The 23,875-nt window shown below is 35.5% G+C and overlaps 1 protein-coding gene across 8 annotated transcripts in view; it reads right to left on the bottom strand.

Moving 5' to 3' along the window:
- Positions 1–23,875, bottom strand: part of VPS13B (vacuolar protein sorting 13 homolog B) — a 423,643-nt gene that overhangs the window by 231,011 nt on the left and 168,757 nt on the right. For all 8 annotated transcript variants that reach the window (XM_057366267.1, XM_057366269.1, XM_057366268.1 and 5 more), the window contains exon 20: positions 3,457–3,566. In XM_057366267.1, coding sequence (XP_057222250.1) covers positions 3,457–3,566 — 110 coding nt within the window. The remainder of the gene's footprint in view (positions 1–3,456; positions 3,567–23,875) is intronic.

Here is a 23,875-nt window from a genome sequence, read left to right as displayed (position 1 = left end):
CCCCCCATATTCCCAGAAGCCACGAGAGAAACTCAAAAGCAATACAGAAGTTTGTTCAAGCACTGAGCCCCATGGATTTTTATGCTGCAATATTCTCATTGTGACAGTGCTTCAAAGGGGACAATGGGAAACCTAGAAATGTATGTTGAAATCCAAAACAGATAGAGAAAAATTAGTTATATTTACATCCATTTACCCTAGAACACTGACTATATAGCCACAACACATCCACACAGCTCATTACTCAAACACAYAACAGCAGACAAATTCGGGCATGTACTGTCCCTTTGTAACAAAAAGGTAACMCATTACAATGCCATGCACTGAAAACATCTAGCACTAAATATTCCATTGTGTTAAAAAAATGTTGAAGTCTTAAAGACTAGTTCTATTTCCAGATTTTTCATTTTCCTCTGAGTTAGCCTAAAATACGTAATGTTAACTTGCACACCATACAGAAACRAAACTTATATAGAAGGTTTCTACATTAAGTGAACTTCCAAATTCGGAAACATTCAATAAATAAACAGTAGTCCCCTCCAATTTGCTTCTCCTGCTAACARCTGTCACACATATTATTCCTAAAGACATTAAATTTCATATAGGAATAAGTTAGAAAAAAATTTAACATGGTCTTAATACAAAAAATTTTTAAATCTGCTACTTCTAGCCTAAATATATGATATACSTGTTTATATTCACTGATTATTGTGCCAAACATAATTTTTCATTTAAATMATTTCTCTTGCCTTTTAGTGTTTAACTTCAGTGAGACCTTTAAAATGCTCATGTATCATTCATCACATTTTTCAGAGTGATCTAAGAACATGAATACACCTGACAGTGTGCCAGATRCTACATAAAAACAGTTCAAGGGTTTCTAACTCAGTTGTACAAAGCAGGCACACCGCATAAGAGAGAGGAGAAAATGTAAAGAACTAACATTTGTACCAGCCAAGCAACATAAGGACCTCAGTTACTACACCAGTTCTACARTCATTAGCTGCTGGGCAGAGATGCAAACACAGCCCTGCCCGGCAATAGTCCAACACTGATAAAGGAAGAGGGGTGATGCTCACTGGGCTGCMTGCACCCTCACACCCCAGCACAGCAGTCACTCTTTGTTCTGTTCCAGCTGAATAAAATTTCAGTGAGTTACACTTCTTGGTGGCCTCACCATATCAATCTTAAAGGAGACACAGCACTGCTTTTTCAAAAAGAGATTGAAATGTTACAAGTTTTGTAAAAATGCAGCTTATTATGTTCCATATTACTAACTTTTCATGCTTTCAGTTAAAACCAGTCACAACAGACATGGTGAGTACTTCATGTACTAGATATAAAATACATGTACTACTAAACTGGCATTATAAATCTAAATCTAAAGTCCCAAAATAATAGCTAAAAGGCAAACAAATATGATGAAGTTCTGGTATGTAAAGGCACCTTTGTCACTGTGGGGAGCTGAACAATCCCAGCCCTGTATGTAATCAGAAGTTTACATGACTACAGTTGTGTCCCCCAAAAATTAATAATTTCATTTAACTTATTTTATCAACTACTATCATTACGAGTTCAATGTGKACACAGGGCCAAATGTACTGAAAGGTTCTCTAACTCTGTGTGTTCAGATAGAAGTCACAACTCTGACTTACTCAAAATAACAGAGCAAAAAWCATTGTATTAAGTGGACATTAAAACTTGAAATACCTTAATAATTAAGATCACTGAATCATTCAAAGAACTTATAAAGTATTTTTTTTCTATTGCAATTGTGTAAGACTGACAGAACAGAGGGAGGGAAGAGCTTTACCAATCAATAATATTTTGACCATAACTTTTGATTGAAAGTACCATATCTTATGGTTGTTCYGTTAAATGTTCAAAAATTAAGAAGGTTTTATAGAACATTTTTGTTTGGTTATACTAATAAGACTGTGGTAACAAGCTGAATTTTTCCAATAAATAATGCACAAGAACCCTTATTCTAAGATAATTACAGCATTACATAAAGAAAAAAGTCTGTGRTTAAAGATAACATAATACAGGTACAGTTTTCTTTTCAAATAAAGTTTCTTCTTACTGCTACAGACACTTCAATCTGTACTATTACATACAGTCCTTTATCACAGTTATGTTAATGATGAAAATAGTAAGACATTGACAGTTGAGTTTATAAACTCGTATTTTAAATTATTTCAAATTACTAATACATTCTAAAGGCTAATAACATTATAATTCTGATACAGTAATTTCAATCTGAAATAGATCATGAAAAGATTTAGAAGGCTGTATAAGGCAATGACATAAGTTACACAAYAAATATTTAAACAAAATTTGGGTAAAAATTTTGCCACTGATGATCAAAACCASGAAAAAAAAAGTTCCCTAATATAGTCACTTAACCCATCTAGTCACCCAGTATCAAAAGAGAAAGCACTGACTAACAGCTGATGTTAAAGATAGGCTTTTATACAAATTYGAAATAAGCAGATCAATTTTAGAAAACTATGTAACAGTAAGAAGTAGATAAATGGTTTGTTTTGCAAAAGAAATATACCCGGAAATGTTGTGCTGCTCCAGTTATGATGCAGAAATGAAGAATAACTCAAGGCATTTAAAAACAGAGTAAATTTATTAAACCTATAATAAAACTTCACTATCACAGTGAAGTTTTTGAGATGCTGGCACAGAGCTTAATGAGACTTAAATTAATATTCRACAATTACTACCTAACAAGGTCATTTGCACACAAGAAACAAATGTTTACAAGTCATGTTTATTCTCCCACTTCAGGGGCCCAGTATGAAGTTTCTCTGATGTGCACRCTGCTCTATAGTTATGAGACAAATATCAAAAAAGTTTTACATTTGTCACTGCTAATAACTGACCACTTATAAGTGAGACAGAACATCAAGTGACATAAACCACCAGTTTGATCAGTTATAGCAAATTTAAGTTCTAAAATTCTGCYAAACAACAGCTGTAAGTAAGTTTAGTATAAGGCAAAACCGGTGTTCTTTTCAGGTCAGGAGTATGTGGCATGAAAATTAGTGTTAAGRATATGTCAAGGAAAATACTGCACCACACAGACCCACAGCCTCAGCTTCTTCTGTCTTTTTCAAGCACTTTGTATGCAAATATGTATTTTGACATGACATAAAGAATGCTTATGAGGCCTTAGCAGTTGAAATTAGTTGCAAAATAGCAATCCTAAACAGTGATTACAAAACCATCTTCTTTGTTCTTTTAATTACAAATGAAAAGGTATGAAATTTAAATTTTAATATGCCAATTTAACATTTCGAACAATTCAAAATAAGATCAACAGTATCAACAACAAAGTAGACAGAAGAGGTAACAAACTACAAATACTTGGGAAAAGAATGCATGACTGGCACATACAGAACTGAATGCTTCCCCACTCCCGATTCCTTTTCCTTCAAAAATACATACCTGCTGAATGTGTCTACTAACTCGTTTCTGAGGTTGGTAGATAAGCCAGGTATATAGGACTGGATCAACATTAATTGCTACTCCTTGTACACTGGACAAGAGAACAGCACCTGCACACCATGGAGAGGAGAAAGAAATGTAAACAACCTGCTCAAGAATCTCATGGTGTGTATTCAGTTTTCTTGCACACCAATCATCTTTAATGCAGACTTTTGTTTGGYGTAGACTTATACATACAATAAATAATAATAATTCAAGCATAAACTTCAGTAACTTCTTCAATGCGAGAAACTTACCAGTACCACCAGTGTTATGGATATGCACACACAAGAAAAATGCAGCAACTTGGATTTTGATTCTGCTTATTACAATTTTTTGTCAAGAAAAATACTTGTTTTCACAAAGTTGCTTATGGAACTGAGTACACACAACACCTTTCCTCAAATTTTCAGCCATCACTAACACGCCTCAAAAAAAATGAGTCACCAAGACCCTTGACAGAAAGGGAATAATACAATGCATGACTCCCACAAGTCCAATTAAAAAAAACCCATGGTTTAGGACAGTGGCTTTTTTTAATAAAGACAGGACTACCTTATGCTAGTGCTCTGTCCAAAGCTCTGCCCAAATCTCAGGACAAACATTTCTCACATAAATATAGTCATGAGTATTCTTCAGAGGATGAGTTAGGCAAAATAAGGCAAATTCTTTTAACTTCTATAACTTTGGGAGCCTCCGTACTGTGAGCTCTTCAGATTTTCCTAAGCTTTATAATATACCTTATTTTCTTTAAATCTCACTTTTTAAGCCCAAGGATTAAAAGACAGAGCTACTTTATTTCTTAAAAGTAAACTTCTAGTTTTCTTATGTTTGTGAAGAAAAAATTACATGAAAAATGTTAAGGCTCAAAATAGGAGAAAAACTATCTCAGTACCCTGAAACGTTWGCATATGTATCAAACCATGCATATGGAAACCCAATTTATGAAGCACTGTGTCCATTAAACCTGCATTAAAAATCTGATGACGCATTGGTAAGGCTTTTTTTTTTTTCTAATAGTACAAACAATGTATCTATTGCAGCAGAATTACAGAGCTGTACAATTCAAAAGCAAATGGGTTAATGTAAGGTATCAATTATATTGAAAAGGTAGTGAAAAATTACATGAAAAAGCAGTAGTAGGCAGTTATCTTTTCACAAAACCTTTGCAATTTTACTACAAATTATAAATGAAATAATTAAATAAATAACAAAATAAATTTAAAACAGAAATCCTGGTTACTGGAAGATCCCAGCACCAAATTCCACAGAATTACAGTAGTTCTATAATACCAAGAATCATAGTTCCTAAAGCAATATATACTACATCTACTCTGTGGTATACAATGTAATTATGCAGCAATCTGAATTTAATAATAAATTCAAATACATTCAGAAAGCTTGACACACAATTTAATGTACTTTCCGAAAAACAGTTAAAACATGTGCCTCAAAAGACACATCAGCAAAATTGCTAATGGGAAATTAATTAAAAAAATACAAGTTATGAGTTTATTGTATATAACAAAATTTTAAAACCAGCTGAATTCCAAATGGCAGAAGACCCACCAACCTGGGGCGACACAAGCAAAGCACAATGGGAAAATGGCAGTCAAGAAACACACAAAAATAAATCATCTGCCTAGCACAGGCATGGAGTTGGAACACACACTGTGAGGAACCCCTATACACAGACTAGTCCATGTGAGCTGAAGGTTTTAAATGTCAGTAATAAACCTTAGAAATAAATCTGCAGTTAAAGGAAAAGCTAATGTCAAGCATAAAGGGCTAACATGCAAGTAAGAGCAGTGAATATGTCTTGAGGCAGGATGTGGAGGAAACTGGAAAAAGGAAGCAGAAGGTAACAGAGGATTGATAAAATATATGGTACAGTCATTATCTTTTATAAGATACTTATATGTCAAAGTAAAAGAATCCTACATCTTTAAAAGACACCGCCTGTTGTCAGCAATACTTAATGAAAGGTTCAATATATACGTGATATGGCAAGTGGGAGTCAGACCTCCCAATGAGYGCAGCACAAAGTCAGCCTACAGGCAAAGACAACAGAAAACCCSACATTCTAACAGACTCCTGAAAAGGAAAAGATGGTGTTACTGTAGCACATCATTCTAATAAATTAATGCCATTTATTGATTACAAAAAAAAATACCTACAACTAAGAAGTTCAATACAATTAAGTCAAGCTTTGAACTTTAAAACTCTATGTCCCTTCAATTAAGTCAGCAGTAGCACAATCCCATAAAATTCTACAGTAAGGCAGCATATATAGTAACATTTTTTCAGTTGTCTTTCGATAGCTTGTGTCTGGGATATAAAAAGAATAAAACAAAGCAAACAAACAAACCCACTAGAACAAACCCAAATAAAAGCAAACAAACAAAAAAAMCCACTAGAAGTGCTCAGATAAGCAATAACATTATTTGCCTTTCAATTTGACTGTCAGGTAACCTAAACTTCCTACTAAGCCACTTCTGTCACACTWAATTACTGAAATTTACTGCTGTGTTTGCTACTCTGCCACTATATTTAATCACCTATGTAAAGCTGCTTTCTGTGTAACAGCTTGCTTCAAAATCRATATCTAGTAAAAAAGTTTCTCAGATTTGCCTCCTGTTTTCATGCCAAGAAATAAGAATCCTCCTCARTTTTTAAGGAAGTTCTCACTGATTTGAGGATCAAGCTTAAAGTTACCAGCAGACTCCTCACACGTCTGAAAAAAAATTAATTTCTATTTTGTCTCTGTCAAAATGCAATGCTGGAGTTTCCTGGCTTTCATTAAGACTTTGGAGAACTTTCTTTTATTGCCCTCCCCTTTTCTCCTTTTAATTAAATTTACATTTCAGAAAAAAACAGACCTTAGCCCCATAGCATAATATTCCAGATCTCATTTCTGGCAAGAATTATCTATTACATCTATCTAGAAAAAGATTTGAAAAATAAGTATCGGACCCAACACCATGCAACTTTTAACGTGAGAATTTCTTGAGTCACGGTGTCATTTGCCAGGCTCAGCTTGGGCAAATAATTTCCTTCCTTCACAAATTCCCACTCTGTCCTGAAGGAACGAAAGGCAGGGAAGCTGCAGGAGGAGGACAATGAATGGAAGGAAACAGAGCACAGCGATTCTTGGCACTCTCATTTGTGCATGAGATTCTTGACATCATCTTTGCATGATGACAGCTGCAACAACAGCACTTTCCTTCCCCAGGGATGGGGGCCCACAGAAGATAACGGGGCCTCCTGCTTGGGCTGTCCCTGCTGCCACCTCCTCCCATTGGAGCAATGAGCACAGGCTGCTGGACAAGCAGAGACAGGAGGGGTCACTACCCTGGGGCTCTCTCCAGGGAAACTCGGGGAAAACAACAAGTGGGGGAAAAGTGAATGTGCACACCTCTGGTGAAGTGAAAGAGCATACCCACCCTGGGGACACCCACCCTGGGGACACCCACCCTGGGGACACAGCTGCAGAGAACAGACTGAGGTAAAGGCAGGATAGGTGAAATATGGCAGAGTCCAGCAGCAGAGTTGTGGAGCTGAGGAATGCTCAGTCACCACAAAAGAACAGGGAAGGGCTTCAAATATCAAGGAGACACAAGAAAAGGATGAAAGGAGCAGGACAGTGGAAAAGGAATGTGGAAGTGAATAAGTACTTTGGGAAGGAGAAGGTTCATAGTGACCCTTATAAAAAATGCTTTTTGGAGACACACAAACCTTGTGAAAAAAGTAAATTGTATTACTGAGTCACTTCCAACAATTTGGAGTAAAAAACTAGGAAGAATAGAAAATAATAGATCAGTCATGTTTGTTTATTGAAACTCAACGTTCAACACAACAGTAACATCACTATGGACAAGATACTGAACAGCAACCTTGCAATTTATGCACTTGAATTAATTTTTGCAACAATAAAGGATCACCATGGCAGTATTTTTTTCCTAATTCTGCTCTGTCTGTATGCAGTACTAAAACACACCTTAATGTTGTTTCCAGTAAAAACTTTCAGTAACACATTTCAGAAATCTCCCTATAAAATGAACTGAAAAATGTTTACAGGAAACTCAAGTTTGAGTTAACATATACTTTCTACAGGGGAGGGACCACAAATATGAACAAATGGAATGACCTACAATAAAACCTAATTCTGACAAGCTTTGTATATTTTTAGTAACTCACTTAAAAAATATTGCACCACCTTACTACATAAACTGCATGAATTAAACTGCATAAACCATGAATTATTTTAGCATTGAGCCCTCATGACTCCTGGATGTCTCAGGACACATGAATGATAAGTAGATGCTAACAGGTTGAGTCAGCRTCACTAATTTAATACCCAATTATTTTAAATGATACCTGAGAGATGAAGTTTTTTTCTAGTGTTTTTGTCTTACAGTTTTGAAGGGCATTTTCACTAAGGCACACTACAAAAATGCAGATCTGCATATTAGACCCAAGTGAAGAGTTCTACTTTATAAAAATATATAGGCAACTATTTGTTTCTGCCAACTGACTCAAAGCAGATGCATTGTAAATCCCTATATGTGGAAATATAAAAAAACCCAAATGTTTAATTTGAGCCTAGGAGTCAACTAAGGGAAAAAAGACTCCTCTTTACTACTCTGCTTACTGCCAGTATGGCTCACTCACTGACATKGCAAATAGGCTTTACCAGTTATCCTGTGGCACCACAGCCATTTTCCCTAACATCCCAAAAAGAAGAATGAGAGCTGAAGAGTTCAAAATTGCGTTTACACAGCATAAAAATTAATCATACAACTTTTTTTTGCCTACTTTGGAATATCATGGATAAAGCCAATATGATTGTCTTGCAAAACAATCAGCTTGTCTAAGAGACATCATCCTGCATTTCATCCTGAATTGCTGAGTCAGCCAAGGGAAACAGATACCTCAAGCCACATCAAAGTTTATGAGATAGTGAAAAATTATTTTTACATTATAGCAGGCTACAGTARGTTAATAAATTCTGTCTAACTACTGAAGTATATGTCTGCATGTCTCTCTATTCAAGGTTGCATGACTACAGAYGTAAACATCAAAAACATCATCCCAATTTTATCTCAGAAATAACCTCCAAGTCTACTGTATTTGAGTACAGTTTCACATTGACCAAGTGCTTAAAATAACTCTGAGATCAATTAATTTAGTTGCTTAGACCAACATAAAAGTATTTCACTACAACAAAAGTAGTGGGTTTACACTTTCCCATAAACTAAGGCATTTGGTCCGCAATATCAAAACCAGTTCCCTCATACAAGTTATTYTTTGCCCAAGAATATTGGGCAAACCTCACAATATTTTAACACTATTCTTTTTTTTTTTTTAATTAAAAAGGCTTTTGATATTCAGAAACATTGAGTGAGAACATACTTCTATCATTACCTTCTAATTCCTACTGAGGTTTATAGCAGAAAATCTTTTTTTTTTTTTAAAAAAAAAGGTCAACATCCTTATTTTTATTTCAAAAATAGAGAAAGTGAGGCAGAGAACTGCAGTTATTATATCACACAGTAGGACCCATGGATAGATTTCAGATTTAATTATGTAGGCTACTGTAATTCCCTACACAAAATCCACAAGGTGTTTAAATCACTGGCTTTTAAAGAAACCAGGCTATCTATAAGGGATAAGAAAGAAAATKAAATTAATAAATCATACAATATGCTGAGCTGGAAGGGACCCACAWGGATCATCAAATCCTGACTCCTAGTCCTGCACASTACACCCCAAGAATCACATCATATGCCAGAGAACATTGTCCAGACATTTCTTGAACTCTGTCWGGCTGGTGCTGTGACCACTTCCCTGTGGAGCTCAGTGCCCARCCACCCTCTGAGTGATGAACCTGCTCCTGATATCCAACCTAAACCACCCCTGCCTAAGCTTCATGCTGTTTCCTCAAGTCCTTTCACCGTTCTGAGTTAGGCTAAACTATTTAGGAGAAACAGTCACAGGCAAACATGGCCATTTTCACTCGAACAAGGCAGAGCCCTGCAAGGACCTGAGCTGTCCAAGCCATTAGAGGAGATAAATGTGGTGCCCAGCTCTGCTGAGSTATCCAGAGTAACCACCAACCATGTTGACCCAAGAATTCCCAAACATCCCACCTGATTCAATACAGACAAACACACTTTTCCTACAGTRTTGTTGCCTCATATCTTAACTTCACGTGTAAATGATAACTGAGCTGACTACTCAGCCTAAGAAAACAACATTTCTGTTTATTCTGGAAAAGCTTTAGATCAATGTTCAGTAGGAAGGAAGGAACATGCAATAAAACAGAAAATACCATCCACACCACTGCATAAATGTTTTGTGTACACAGATACTGAGAACACAGCATCCAGCTCCGGTCAGCCAAAAGGGTCAGCTTTAAGCATTCAAACCTTCTGTTGCACAATACCATTTATTCAGTATTTATCCTCCCTGATTCACTCTGTGTTCCATGCCAAAAGCATTATACATTCTCCAAATCCCAGAGCAGAAAGCACAGAAATAAAAAAGTATACACATGTACTGGTTAAACAATTTTCTTTTCATCACTTTTAAATGATTGCCTATTCACTATAGTCAACTCCTAAGCGAATGGGTTTTGAAAATCTCCAGGTCCAAACCACCTGGATGTRGACCTCAGAGACAAGCTGCAATGTCAGAACCTCTTTTAAAGGCAATATTATTTGTAGGTTTTTATCACTGCATTATTCTAGGCGAGGSTGAATACAATGCTGTAAGTGTCACCAGAAGCTGCACTTTTCAATCACTGTAGACAATTCTGAAGAAGAGTTGATTAAAAAACACTCCAAATTCCACACAAATTTCTGCACAGAGAGCTTCAGCAGAAGGCCAAAAGGCCATGGAGAAGCAAGCCACTGAGAAAACATGTCAATGGACAAAGACCTCTTGCAAGTGAGTGAGGGCAATAGTATTCTGACAGAGCAGAAGTCTCACAGGTATCTTAAACAGGCTGGGCTTGAAAGAATTAGTCATACAGAACCATTCCATATATAGACTACATATCTATATCAGATATAACAGGCAGAAAAGAGCTGAGGTCTGCACCAAGGCTCTGAAATCATGGGAAAYAGATATTTGCTGAAATACTTGATATCACCCATGAGCCAGCAGGGAAGAGAGGACCACATACCATCAACTTTATTAATGCAGAGAATAATACTAGTCAAGAATTCAAATGTATTACTATTAACTAAGCTGTGAGAATGCCTAATAATCTCTCTCAAAGTTTCTACTATGAAAAAGAGCTGAGTGAAGCTTTACTAAATTTACAGATTATGATTTTTATGGCCTTTAAGCAGTTAACTGTGCACCACCATGTACATAAGGACACTGATAACAAAATTGCATCCTCCCTGTCACTGTGACTGGATTGGTAGAATGCTACCTCATCTTTTCTTTAATTGTGACACAACAATGTAAGAAGATTAGGAACTAATGATCTAGTTAAAATGAGCAATGCCTCAATATATCTCCTTCTAAGTGATCTTCAATACAACCTTCAGTTACGTAGTTTTAAAATATGGATTTTAAACTAAAACCAGCAAATTCTCTGAAAACTGCCAAGAACTTTCTTAACACAGTTCAGCTTCTGCATTTATAAACACCTCACAGTCATCTGCCAAAACTGTATTTTGCAATTTCTTACTGCAGTATGCTTTTGGGATTGCAACAGGATTCTTCCCCTATGGCAACAAAGCACCAAGGGGGCTATTTTCATTCCTTCTTTAGCAGTTGAACATTTGTAGTGTTGTGACTATGGATACCAACTGGTCTTGCACTTAAAGTAGTAAAACTGAAAGCTTTTCAGCAGTATATGCCTCATGTGCCTCCTTTTAAAAGTAATTTGAATAATATACAGCTGTGGTTTCTGTCTCTTTCTTAAACATTACAGCTTCTCAGAGGCAACAGAAAATACATAGATGATTTCACATAACTTCTGGGGTGCTCAATTAAAACAATGCACCCACAAGGCACAGAGGTTGAGGAAAATGAARGTAATTTAGAAAGGCAAACAAGATTTACAGTAGAAATTCAACATAAGGTTATGCTTTTCTGTAGCAGTAATTTAAGAAAGGAAGAACAAAAACCTATCTTTTAAATATAAAATCCTAATTAATTCATTTATTCCTTTCTATTGCTTAAGACTTCATGCTCCAGTGATTCAAGACTGTAATAGATAGCATACTATGAGCTGCCAAACAATGAGCCTGAATAAAAATAGCCACAGTGTGTTATACTGATGAAGTCATGACACTGCAAGATAGGTAAAGTTACACAGGCAGTTCAACCATAAACTTTTTTTCTTTTTTTAATATGTGCACTTCAACAGAAACTTGATACACAGGGCTCAAGCTGAAAGCAAATGTTTTCTTCAAAACAAACAACAGCTTTGAAAAATAAGAAATTTGTAGTGCTTGGTTACTCAGTGGGAAAGATATACAAGTCTTAGATACTACAAACATAAAATGGGCAAATTTCCTAAAGGACAGTCAATCCTGGTCCTTTTTGCAGTTGCTATCTGTGTAGGCAATAGTTTCAAAAGTATTTGTGAATTACAGTAGACACACATCAAAAAGATAGTTCATCAAATGTGTACTCAGGTTACAAAAATAAGATCATTTACATTTTAGAGCTACACTTATTAATATCATATTAATTTMATTCCAAATTTGAATGAAATGCCAGAAGTCTAATTATTTGATTATGAGATTTAYGGTACTGCTTTGATAGACTTACACCTGTCATGTAAAACCAAAAAGCCTTCATCAAGTCATGAAACCTACATGTAAGAAAGGAGAGAGAATAAATGAGCATCWGCATGTACACTGAAATGATTGTACCAAGACACAAACGGGCTTGGACTAAATGACATCTCAAATGTGGAAATAATTCTATTCATACCTATGAAAGGGGAGCCAGCTTCAGAAAGTTTTGGGAATGTGTTGCAGTTCCATGAGATTTCAGAAAGAAGATTTCAAGTTTCCTATATGACATATTGGAGGCTCTTTTTGATATATACAGTGTACTACTAACTGAAAAATGCCCACATAGCATAAATACCAATAAAAAATGCCCTGTCGCTGCATATTGTGAAAATCTCTAAAATTCTGATTAAATTTACCTATGAGCATATTCAAAGCATAAAACACAGTCTGAATTCCTCACTTKCAGTTTTGTCTGTTACTTCTCTAACATTCATCTGGGATGCTAGTGAACTCATCTGAATAAACAGCTTTCCTTTGTATAATCTTCTCATTAAATAAAAAAAAATCTAAAACCAGATAATTATCTATTATTCCCAGATTCAGGCATGTCTACATTAAATACAAAATTGTGCCTTTACGGGTATTGATTTTATCCCCTTCTAAAATACCATCATATTTACTGACTACAATGAAGAATTTATACTAGATATTCTCTAATTATCTGGCAATTCCYTAAACTACTATTTATGCCACTAGAAACGTACAGTAATTCAGACTAYATAGACAATGGTGATGGTCACTATGAATGCTACACACACAGATTAAAAAAGAATCTTAGACAGGCAGTGGAAAGCCCACCACAGCTCTCTTAAAGACATTAAACAATTAATGTTAAAAATGCCAGAAAAGCAAGGAACCAACACAAAGCACCAACATGAAGGATACTGGAGAAGGCTATTGATCATCCTATATATTGATCATTATAATTGTGGGCTTTTTAGAGTATTTTTTAAGTATTTTTATTTATTTTATTTTATAAACTGAAATAATTTTTCCATCCATGAAGGTTCCCAGGTAAATGTAATAAAAATTCTGAATTATTATCTCAATAATATAATTGTATTTTTTAAGTATTTTTATTTATTTTATTTTATAAACTGAAATAATTTTTCCATCCATGAAGGTTCCCAGGTAAATGTAATAAAAATTCTGAATTATTATCTCAATAATATAATTAATGTCATCATGATCACCAATAGACAAATAATAAACATGTCTTTACAGTCCATACAAAGGGCAAAAAACTCAAAGGGTTAAGTTAAAGGTGATATTTAAATCTTCATGGCACAGTAAAGRATAAATTTCATAAAGCATTGTTAAAAATCAATGAAAGATAACATTCAGAATATCCTAAAAGATAYCTTGAGTGCCAAACTAGTTGATTATAAAGATCACTTTTTTCTTTTCCTGAAACAATGCTGTGAGCCTCCAACAAACCCAGCAGAAAAAGTAACTTCGTCTTTTCACATCAGAAATTAATGCACAAAAATGCAAACAAARCGAAAGTTTGTGCAGTTCATTTCTACCAGCAGTGAACAGGGAGACATTTGTTTAACGTTAACTACTTTTTCAAACCAATCACTTAGTTGATGTAGAAGCTATTCTTCGCAATATCACTATGTTTGTGAATTTGGAACACACATTTAAGGTCAAGTGTTAAGATAAATGATTATAAAGATTCAGAACAGCTAGACATGATGCATCCAAAGCAGTCAAACACCCAGTATAATAAACTCATTTTCTTTTGAGCTGAAATAAATGTTCTTAAATGGTATTAAGACTTATGAACAGTATCTTCTCCCTCATGTGGATCTAAGAGAGGCTAACTAATACTTTTGAATCATAGAAAATCTGTATTACATTACCTAYGCTTAATATATATGAAAGCATTCATCGTATTATGTAAACATACCTATTTTCAAATCCATTTTTAACCTCTTTCACCACTGCTAAGCTTTTAAAAAAAACTTGAAACAAGGTAAATTTTAATTGATTACATACATTTTCATTAATAAATCCAAAATGTTGTGTAATTAAGGCAGTGTTTTCAATCCATGCTTAGCTAGATGGAGAATAGGAATTTTACTTTCACTTTTGGGCTTGAATGAATGGTTCTCTTCTTTCAAAATATTAACAACACTGTCTAGTTGGCTATTACTTTTTAAAGATTATTATTATTATTCTTAAAAGGTACATAAACTTCTCCAATATGGGCACTGGAAAATCACAGGTAAGGAAAATTACAGAACTGCATCTCTTAACTAGTAGAAGTATAGAAAGCTGCTGCCATACATTTAGGTCACAGTGGGAGTTTTWAAATATGTTGTCTTGAAAAACTGATTTTTAAGTGAAACCAGCTTTCACATTTTTACAGTGTCTTCTGCAAGAGATGTTACAAATAAACAGAAACRTGTAACCTTTACTATTACTTTGGCAGTAAGCTGAACACTGCAGCTTTATGATTTTGCAAACCYCACTGAAGATTCTTAGCAAAAAAAGTGTTAAGTAAACTGTATAAAACATCTGCACAAGCATTATAAGAACACTGAGTTTATTTACAAAGCAAATATTACTGCAGATGGCTAACAATATATCATGTTGTCTTCAGAATACTAATTTTCTAAGCAGATCTTTTGGGGATGTGCTCCAAAAGAGTGTTATGTGCTCTTGCGTCATATTTTACAGATCAGCAAAAAACATACCTGTTAAAACTATTTAGATCAAGTTTTTCTGCATTTTTTAGTGCACAAGTCAGACTATTAAAACTAATAAAAAAGGAATTCAGTCAGRTAAAAACAGTAAGAAAATAAGTGAAGAGAGTTCTAAGTAATGAAACATTAAAAGGAACACTTACTTATAGCCGAGCTTTAGATACGCCCTGCAATTTAAAATTTTCTGCCTGACACCACATGTTGGGGCCCTATGGGGTCCCTACCATGTAACCATAGCACTATCTAAACAAATCATTTGCTAATCCAGATATGTCAGAGCTGTATCTCTATGCTGGGGCTGGAGAGATGCCAGTTTTAATACCAAGAGGTGAACATAACAGCAAGCATACTGTAGTATTTCTGTACCTGGAAGAGAAAAAAAAAAGCTAGAGGATTTTACCTCATCTTTTCTAGTTATTAAGAGAAATAATTCTGACCAGCTGCTTCTTCCCCAGCTCATTAAACTCATAGTCCTTTATTACRATTAACACTGCATGTAGAAATCAGCATTTTGGAATAAAATACAGATGTTTATAAAGTCCTGTGCCTGTTTACAGCCTTATATTTTGTGATACTTGGCATTTGGGTTGGGATTTTGAGTGRGGAAGAATTGTGAGAACATTTAAAAGTCATTTAAAAAGTGACTGAAGTATATGCATTTCAAGCATGCAGCTGTCATTCAAACACAACATTTAGTTCATGCACGAAGTAATTTTAAAGCTTCATTAAGTCATGGGTTTAAGAGAACACCAGTTGATATACCCTGTTAACAAAAGAAGCAGTACCGTACCTGCTGTGTTTCAGTTGCTTCTTCCCCCTTACTAGATCATGAATTTCACGGGGAATAAATTTTGTCTGCTTTGATACTGTTGCTGCGTAGCTGCTTTTTCCTTTTATGTAAATTTATACCAAATCCAAAGGCTATTAAAAACACACAAATTTTCAGCAGATATTGGTCTATGCTCAGCTATCTCTGGAATGACAATCTACATGCTAAACAGTGTCCAACTGAAGAACACGACAAGATAGCTCACAATAACTCWGTTTACTTAGCTCTTTCCAGTCACAGAGGAAAGCAGATGAATAGTGAATATGACAACCTTGGAAGTTTTTGATTTCATGTTATTTTAGATATATGTAAAGAGAAGAATTTCCATCTTTTCTTATGATCCAAGGAATTTGTTAGAAAATAATTTAACATATTTGATAGCTAGGAATATCTAAGTTGTTTTTATACACTAACTTGAGTACCTCCTTAATGTATGGAAAATAAATTCTATTMATATCAATCCACTTGTGTTTCCAGTACACCTTCAAGGAGACTCACAACAGCAGTCTGCTACAACAGGAGTCTGCTACAATTATGGATACACTGGAAGCACATTATTTAACAGATTTGGATCTAAATTCTTGTACCCTCGGCTAGAATGCTCCTGTCTGGATTGCCACAAAGTCAGCAAAGTACACTGAGTAAGCAAGCACCTTATGGTGCTGTTGGTAGTGCTTGGTGGGCATGAGAGCACGTTYACATTATGTCTGATCTGTCAAACCTCAGAAGACCTGACAACGTCCTCAGTTATTTCATTAAAAGCACCCGTTCCTAACACCCTTACATATTCTATCTAATGCAGATCATTTTATGCCAAATTCTACATTAATCCTTTTCATACAACCACACGATTCAGAACTTCTTCCTGTACAGTACCAAATTTTTATCACAAGCTGAATTAGKATTTTCAATTGTTTTAACAATTTGTAGTGTTTACAAACTTACAAAAAAGATTATTTAACAGTATAAAGGGTCCATATTTTTGAATAGCCTAGTTTTTTCTCATTTGTCAATACATTCAGCTACAGARGAGAAGGATTACARATTTCAGTGGATGTTTATAATTAARACAGGCTAAACTTGAATTTTATTAAAACTCCCAGATACTAAGAAAAAGATAYTCCATATTTGAAATAATTATAATAATTATGAAAAAGAAATACTAGGATAGTTGCAATTCAATCACAGAAGCACAGAAAGAGTGAAAGAAAACACAAAACCAGTATTTAAATGTGAATGAAACCGATTGTGAGGAAGCAAATGTATCCAATTTCAAAAGATGACAATTCAAGTTAAATGTGGATCGCAAGATTAACCTCACTTCAACTGTGACTTTTCTGTATCTGTCCTAGGTGAGTATTCATAAGCTGCAATCAAGTTAAATATTTTTAAATATAAAACAAATAATGTATGAAAGTTGTAAATCTCCTGCCTCTGAAGTATGGTAGAAAAGTAATACACCTCTTAAAAATAATCTGTTTTAAACATGTAYTTTTTGTCAGACAACAATGTAATGAATACTAATTGTGCTCAAAACTGAAGGTAAAAAAAAAGTTCTCAAACATGAAAGATGASCATTTCTAACATCAAAGAATCAACTGCACAATTCTTTATTAGATATGTCTTTTTCACTTAAGCAGAATAAAGCAAATTAATGAATAGATCAACTGTGGATCTAATTTGACTTTGTAGTTGTGCCCATATCTTATACTCTCCAGCTGTAGTGGTTAGTGAGGCAGTTACAGGCACTGAAAAAAGGGCAGCATTTTAAAGCTGATGTTTTGAACAACAGGTATTTCATGCGCCGCACATCTTACACAATGAAACACTGTGATTATTATCACAACCCTATGGAGACAATCCATGCCCTATTAACAAATAAATAACCATTTACTAATAAAAAAATCACTAATTAATTCAGCCTTGTAATATCCTATAGAAAAACAATAGTTTCTTCACAACGTCACAAAGCCATTTAGCAATATATTAGCATCCTCTAATATATTCTACAGACAGATTTTTAATATAAGAGATAGCATTGCTGTAATATCTAGAAATGTTGAAATACAGATTTTTTTTGGGTTTCTTTCTTTGTTTTATAACTGAAGACATAGCTATTTAAAACACTCCTCCAAAGTTATATATATATATATGTATATATATGTGTGTGTGTGTGTGTGTATATGTATATATATATATATGTATGTATGTATATATATAACCCCATTCTTACATGATATGGAAAGAGCCTTAGCAAAGACTTTTGTCCCAACAGATCATCACATTCAGGAAAGGGATGAGAATCCCCCATGGATGCCCCCTGAAGAACTAAAACACACAGTTCCCAGCACCTTCCAGCAGAACTRGCCCATCCTCCCTGACTGGTGTGGCTATGCCCTCAGTCCCAAGCCCCCAGCTCCACCAGGGAATGCTGCCTGGCACAGACTGATTGTGCAGGATCTTTCCCTCTCAAGAACCAGCAGCCRTCTGGTGCTGACACACACACCACCTGCAGAGTGCCCATGGCACATTACCCAAAACCAGCCCTACCTCCAGAGAGCTAACTTTCACTGGATATGCAAGAATTCTATCATGTTAGACATCTCACTGTGAACTAGAAAAGATAATTTCTTCTAGSCACAGACTTCATGGTACTCAAGCTTCAGCACAGCAGAGTCAAATAATGAAGTTCAAATGTAATGTACATCAGCATTACATCAAAGTTTACTTTCCTGTCATTACTGCCACATTCAGAAGCAGCCTACAGTTCTGAAGGTCTTTTAAGTATTTTCCATTGCTGCAAAATGTTTGTAAATGTTCTCTAAGCTGAAGGCTCAAACAGATGGTCCTTTTTGAAGAACCCTTCCCTCATTATTCTGTCATTACTAAGTGAGCATATAGTGCAAAATGATAAATTAGATTTTAAATACTGAAAGAAGCCATAGTCTACCTTTACAAATATATATATATATATTACAGGCATCACAATCTTCATATTGTCCAATGGAAACACTGAGTTGCCACCCAGAGGTCCATGATTATTGATTACCAGGATACTGTGGATCCTAAACGACAAACCATGATTTATAYCTCAAGTGCCTGAAGAAGGAATGCATAGGACATGCTGCCATGGTAAAATGGATGGGAGAGGAGGAAGAAAAAACTCACACCAWAACTCAGCAGATGCATTTTCTGTTATTGTCTTTCTAGATCTTTTATTGGGTCAAGAAGGAAAAAAAGTATTATCAGAGAATAAGCTATGAAAAAATACAGCTTCCTCTATAATCATCAACCCTCTCCCAGGCATAAACTGACATTATGGGCCCCTAAAGAGACCCAGCAGTGCCCTCTGGTGATTCAGGTCAAATTTAGTGGTGTTACATGGGCAGGAAAAGGGACCCTACGGTGCACCTACAGAAGCTCCAGATAAAGGAGGAGGACTCTGTCACCTCTGCTGGGGAATAATTACAAAGGAGCACATTCAATCTGCATATATTTGTACTATGCTGCAAAATTTCTGCTACATTTACTTTGTTGGAGTGAATTAATATTTTATCTTCATTTGGGGATAAAAGAGTACCAACATACATCATGTCTGCAACTTGCCAGTCCCTTGGTGACACTAAGGAAGACAGTGGTAAATACAGCCATTTTAGAGGATGAGAAAAAGAGGAGATGCCTTTTCTTGGGGGCCTTTTATTACTTTTAAAGCTAAGAGATTCCCACAAGAACATGGCAGGTTCCCACAAGAACATGGTAGAGTAATGTGACTGAAATTAACTAAATGGAGCAGACTGGCACTATCTTTTGGTCCTTTGGTAAGTTTGGGATAATCAATGGAAAATAACAGCATGGGAAGCTCAGGCAACATTGCTGGTCTTGGTGGGAATCAAGTATTCAAAACCCACCCAAAACACCAAACTGTATGTCAACATCTACAGGTTAGATTCCCCAAATCAAAGCTCAAAAATATGTTCTTAAGGCATAACTAATTTATGTTCTTCATATACTGATATAATCACTTGTGTTTCATAGTTTTTAAACAAAATCACTCTGAGTTTCAATCTTCCTTCCATCCATTCTGTTATCCAATAGCTTCCCGCCATCTCTCTCATGTTCTTTTCTAAGTCCATATTATTCCTAGCACCTAACTCCCTGTTATTCCTTAATAATAAATATCTTTATTTGCATCAGCATATTTTTCTTCAAATGTGCCCCTCAAGAACATGCAATGTTTTCACTTTTGATCCATCAACATACCCCATACACTTACAGACCTGTTTTCCTACACTAAGCCTTTTGGTTTTGTTTCTTGACTATGCTGAGTTTTCTGAACCTATAATACAATTTATTTTTACAAGTACCATTGACTTTTACAGTGTGGCAAACATTCCAGCGTAATCTGATTTGTAACTCAATTTTGGTAACTGAAGTTTTATGGCAATCATTAAATATAAATCTAATATAGCAAATAATTATCATCTACAAAGTTCCTACTAGGTTCCTACTACCTTTTTCAAATCTATACAAAAAGTATCAATACAGCAGATTTGATGTCTTGCATACATTTTGATGCTGTAAGCCAAATGCRAAAATTGCCTTTCAAATATATTCTTCAGATGAACAGATTTAACTAAAACATAAAKGAAATGTTCAGAAACAGCAAAGAGAAAGTGAACAAAACTTTAAGACACTATTTTGTTGGGGCTTTTTAAAAATTTCAATAAATGTTAAGGTAATAGAATAAGAATCTTCTGCATACTTTGCATTCTCGCCTCCRAAACACGCTGGAATGGTGTTGCAGAACAATCAGTTAACTCGGACCATGTGGATCTTGCTTTTTCCCTCAAGGAATATAAAGCACAAGACAAGGAGTGTGTCACTCAGCTCCACTTCAACAGCTGCTCTTCCACTCCATTCTATGTCAGCTAATTTTTCTCCGTAGTCATTTTACTACTATCTCCTGTGCAATTGGCTTTTACATCTGCCCTAAAACGGCACAGAGGAGCAGCAGATGCATTACCACTGAGCATGATTTTAATTCTTATCTGGCTGCAAAGTGGGGTCAGAAGCAAACATTTTTTAACCTTATTTCTTTCCTAAAATACTATCACTCCYGCTAAACCATATTATATCCTAATTATCAACAGATTATTAGGGCATGAATAATACGTTGCTGAACTTCTGTTTCATTTCCCATAGCTTAAAATGTTTGCATTCTTCTGCTCCTCACAGGGAAAAGCAGCGCACACTGTCACGCACACAACTTGCTGATCTTTGTGCCACTTTGCAGTGCTGCCTGCTCGAAAAGCAAATTGCTAAATATTATAAGAGAATGAACACTTGTATTGCTAATAGATAATCACGCACAGCTTGCTGTTCTCACCATAATGGACATTTGGAATTCCTTTTTTCATTTGGTCTTTATGTTATTTTGGGTTAGTTTAACACCAATATTGCAAATTAAAGCCTCAATCTTATGATAGATCTGAAAAATCAACAAGTTACTGGAAAGATAACTCAGCAGTATTTATAAAGTTTTACTGTAGATATAAAAGTACATAAATGCCTACATATCCCCACTCCTACAAACAATGAACAAATGCTATCCAAAATACATTCWCACTTCAGAGGCAAGAAAATGTTTCTTTCATTTGAAAAATTAKTTTTATCAAATTACATACATACAGCTGAAGAGAATGAAAGATTTCCTTGATGACAAACTGGGGAAGATAATGCTGTATGCAGCAAAAATTGTTGTTTGGTATCATTTTAATAGTCTCAATTGCAGTAGAAATCAGAAARCATATTTTCATCAAAATAAAAAAAATCAAACCACCACTGGCTATATCTAAAAGATTGCAAAGTATTGTCACTCTGTGCTTAACGAAGTTAATGTTGCACACGCTAACCTGTATCAGCGTGTTTAAAACAACGTGGCATTAAGCGAGCCTATRGTGTAACTATAACACTGACTTTGTACTTGTAAACATCCTTTCCACTCCGAGCCCTTTGGGACACTCAAAGAATGCACTGAATGAGCTASTTGGAATAAATAAAGAACACTCAACACTCTAACACTTTAGCTGATTAAAAAACGTTTCAACTGTTCCACTAGTTGCCTGGAAATGGCCATTTAAAAAACGCTGCTGCGGCAATAGCAAACCTTTATTAATTCCTTATTTTTGGATTTTACTGCATGCAGCTTTTTAAAAATAAACTTTCAATCCAACCAGTTCAGGACTGAAAATTTAGTACTCTGCAGTGAACCACACAAAATTATGGAAAAAAAGGATGAGATTCCTTGGCGGGGGGGGGGGGGGGGGGGGGGGGGGGGGGGGGGGGGCATGGTGGCAGGTTTTGGTACTTTCTCACAGAAACCAGTGAACTCTAGCAATAAAATTAACTCAAGTGACATTACATAAACTAAATGCAAACATGCTGAGCTTTAACAAAAATCACCTTTAATTCACTTGCACATATCAGCTACATGACTTTATTCAAAAGTTGGGAGTAACATGCTGAACTTTAAAATATTTAAATGGATTTTAAAACTGTGTAGCTACACTTACATAAGAATTCACTTATAAATAAGCATTGAATCTCTATTTGGCAGTAAGATGAATTTCTAGAAAACCTGTGACTACAGGTGCATTTGCAAAATCATGAGATATAATTACTCTAAAAGTGCATTTCCTTTCAAATTATCTGTTTAAGGACATCAGCACCTACCTTGCAATAAATTATTTTGCTTGAGTACCAAGCAAGCAAAAGCAAGTTGAACTCTAAGACCTCAGAGTCAACCAGAAAAAAAAAAATCAAAACTGCTTTCTATATAAAATGCTTTCCCTACCTCCACYGTGTGTTCTAACTATATCCATATGGGGGCAGTAATGTTAAAGAAAATAAAACACCTTAAAGCAGTCACCTTAATTAATTTGTTCACAGACCATTTCTTAAACACAAGGTTCCAATACTAAAAATCTCATCCAGAGCCTAAATCTATTTGTTGGTGTATTTAATCACCCACATTATCAATAATCTGCTACTATTTTTGTAATTACTCAATATAAAGCAATGCCTACAGTGCAGCACTGTCCCAAGATAAGCAGCAGATGGGAGGAACTCGTTTGTCCACAATAGTTGCAGACACAAGATGCTGAAACAGGCATTATGGATTCTCACCAGAGTAACACTTCCTGCATTAGAACTTCACCTCAACCTAAACTATTCTGTCAGGGCAGCTGCCATCCCCCTCCATGGAGCAGCTGCARTCTTGGTGGGATAACCTTTCCCTGGACATTCAGAGCAGCAGCTCCTGCCTTGAATTGAAGCTGGCCTGAATCAACAGCCCTGTCAGACTCCCAGGAGAATGTCCTTTCAACCTCCCTTCTGTATCCCTTAGGCAGACTCCTAAACTAGCTACAAAATACCACCATCATCAGTGCCTATGCAAAAAGCCAGTTCTTCCCCAACTTTTCCACAAAACTAGATTAAATCATCACCAGTTATTCAATGGCCGCCTGGATACAGAGGTAATCTGCAGGGTAGAGGTCATTTAGCRTTAGATGAAAGGCTGGAGGGAACATAGCAAACAGCTCCATAATTTATTAGAAGAGAGAGAGCAGGAATAGGCTATGGAAGCATAAATGTTTACAATGTTCCATAGAAAATCCCCCAACAAAAACCAAACCCCAGAAAATATGCCAAACATACAATGATCATYACCCTCTTCCCCTCACTAAAACTTCCCATTACAGTCCCCTAAAGAGCCTTCTGACTTTCCCAACACAACAGCTTTCTATCTTTTGTGGCAAAAGGATTGGGGGACACACCTGTATGAAAATAGGCCCTCTGCAATGCAGCAGCCTCCATACCACTCACAAGTTTGAAAACCCAGAAGTTCAACCCAAGTTGCAATGCAATCAAAAGAAATAAATAGGAAGTTTCTTTTGTGTTGAAGATTCAATGACAACTACTTAATAACTAAAACAGAAAAACACATTCAGAACTTAATG

The sequence above is a fragment of the Malurus melanocephalus genome, unplaced genomic scaffold (genome assembly GCF_030028575.1).
Source record: "Malurus melanocephalus ecotype Western Australia unplaced genomic scaffold, MMel_1.1 scaffold_62, whole genome shotgun sequence".
Classification (NCBI taxonomy): domain Eukaryota; kingdom Metazoa; phylum Chordata; class Aves; order Passeriformes; family Maluridae; genus Malurus; species Malurus melanocephalus.
The sequence above is the reverse complement of the archived record's forward strand: the minus strand, read 5'-3'. Positions and strand labels throughout refer to the sequence as shown.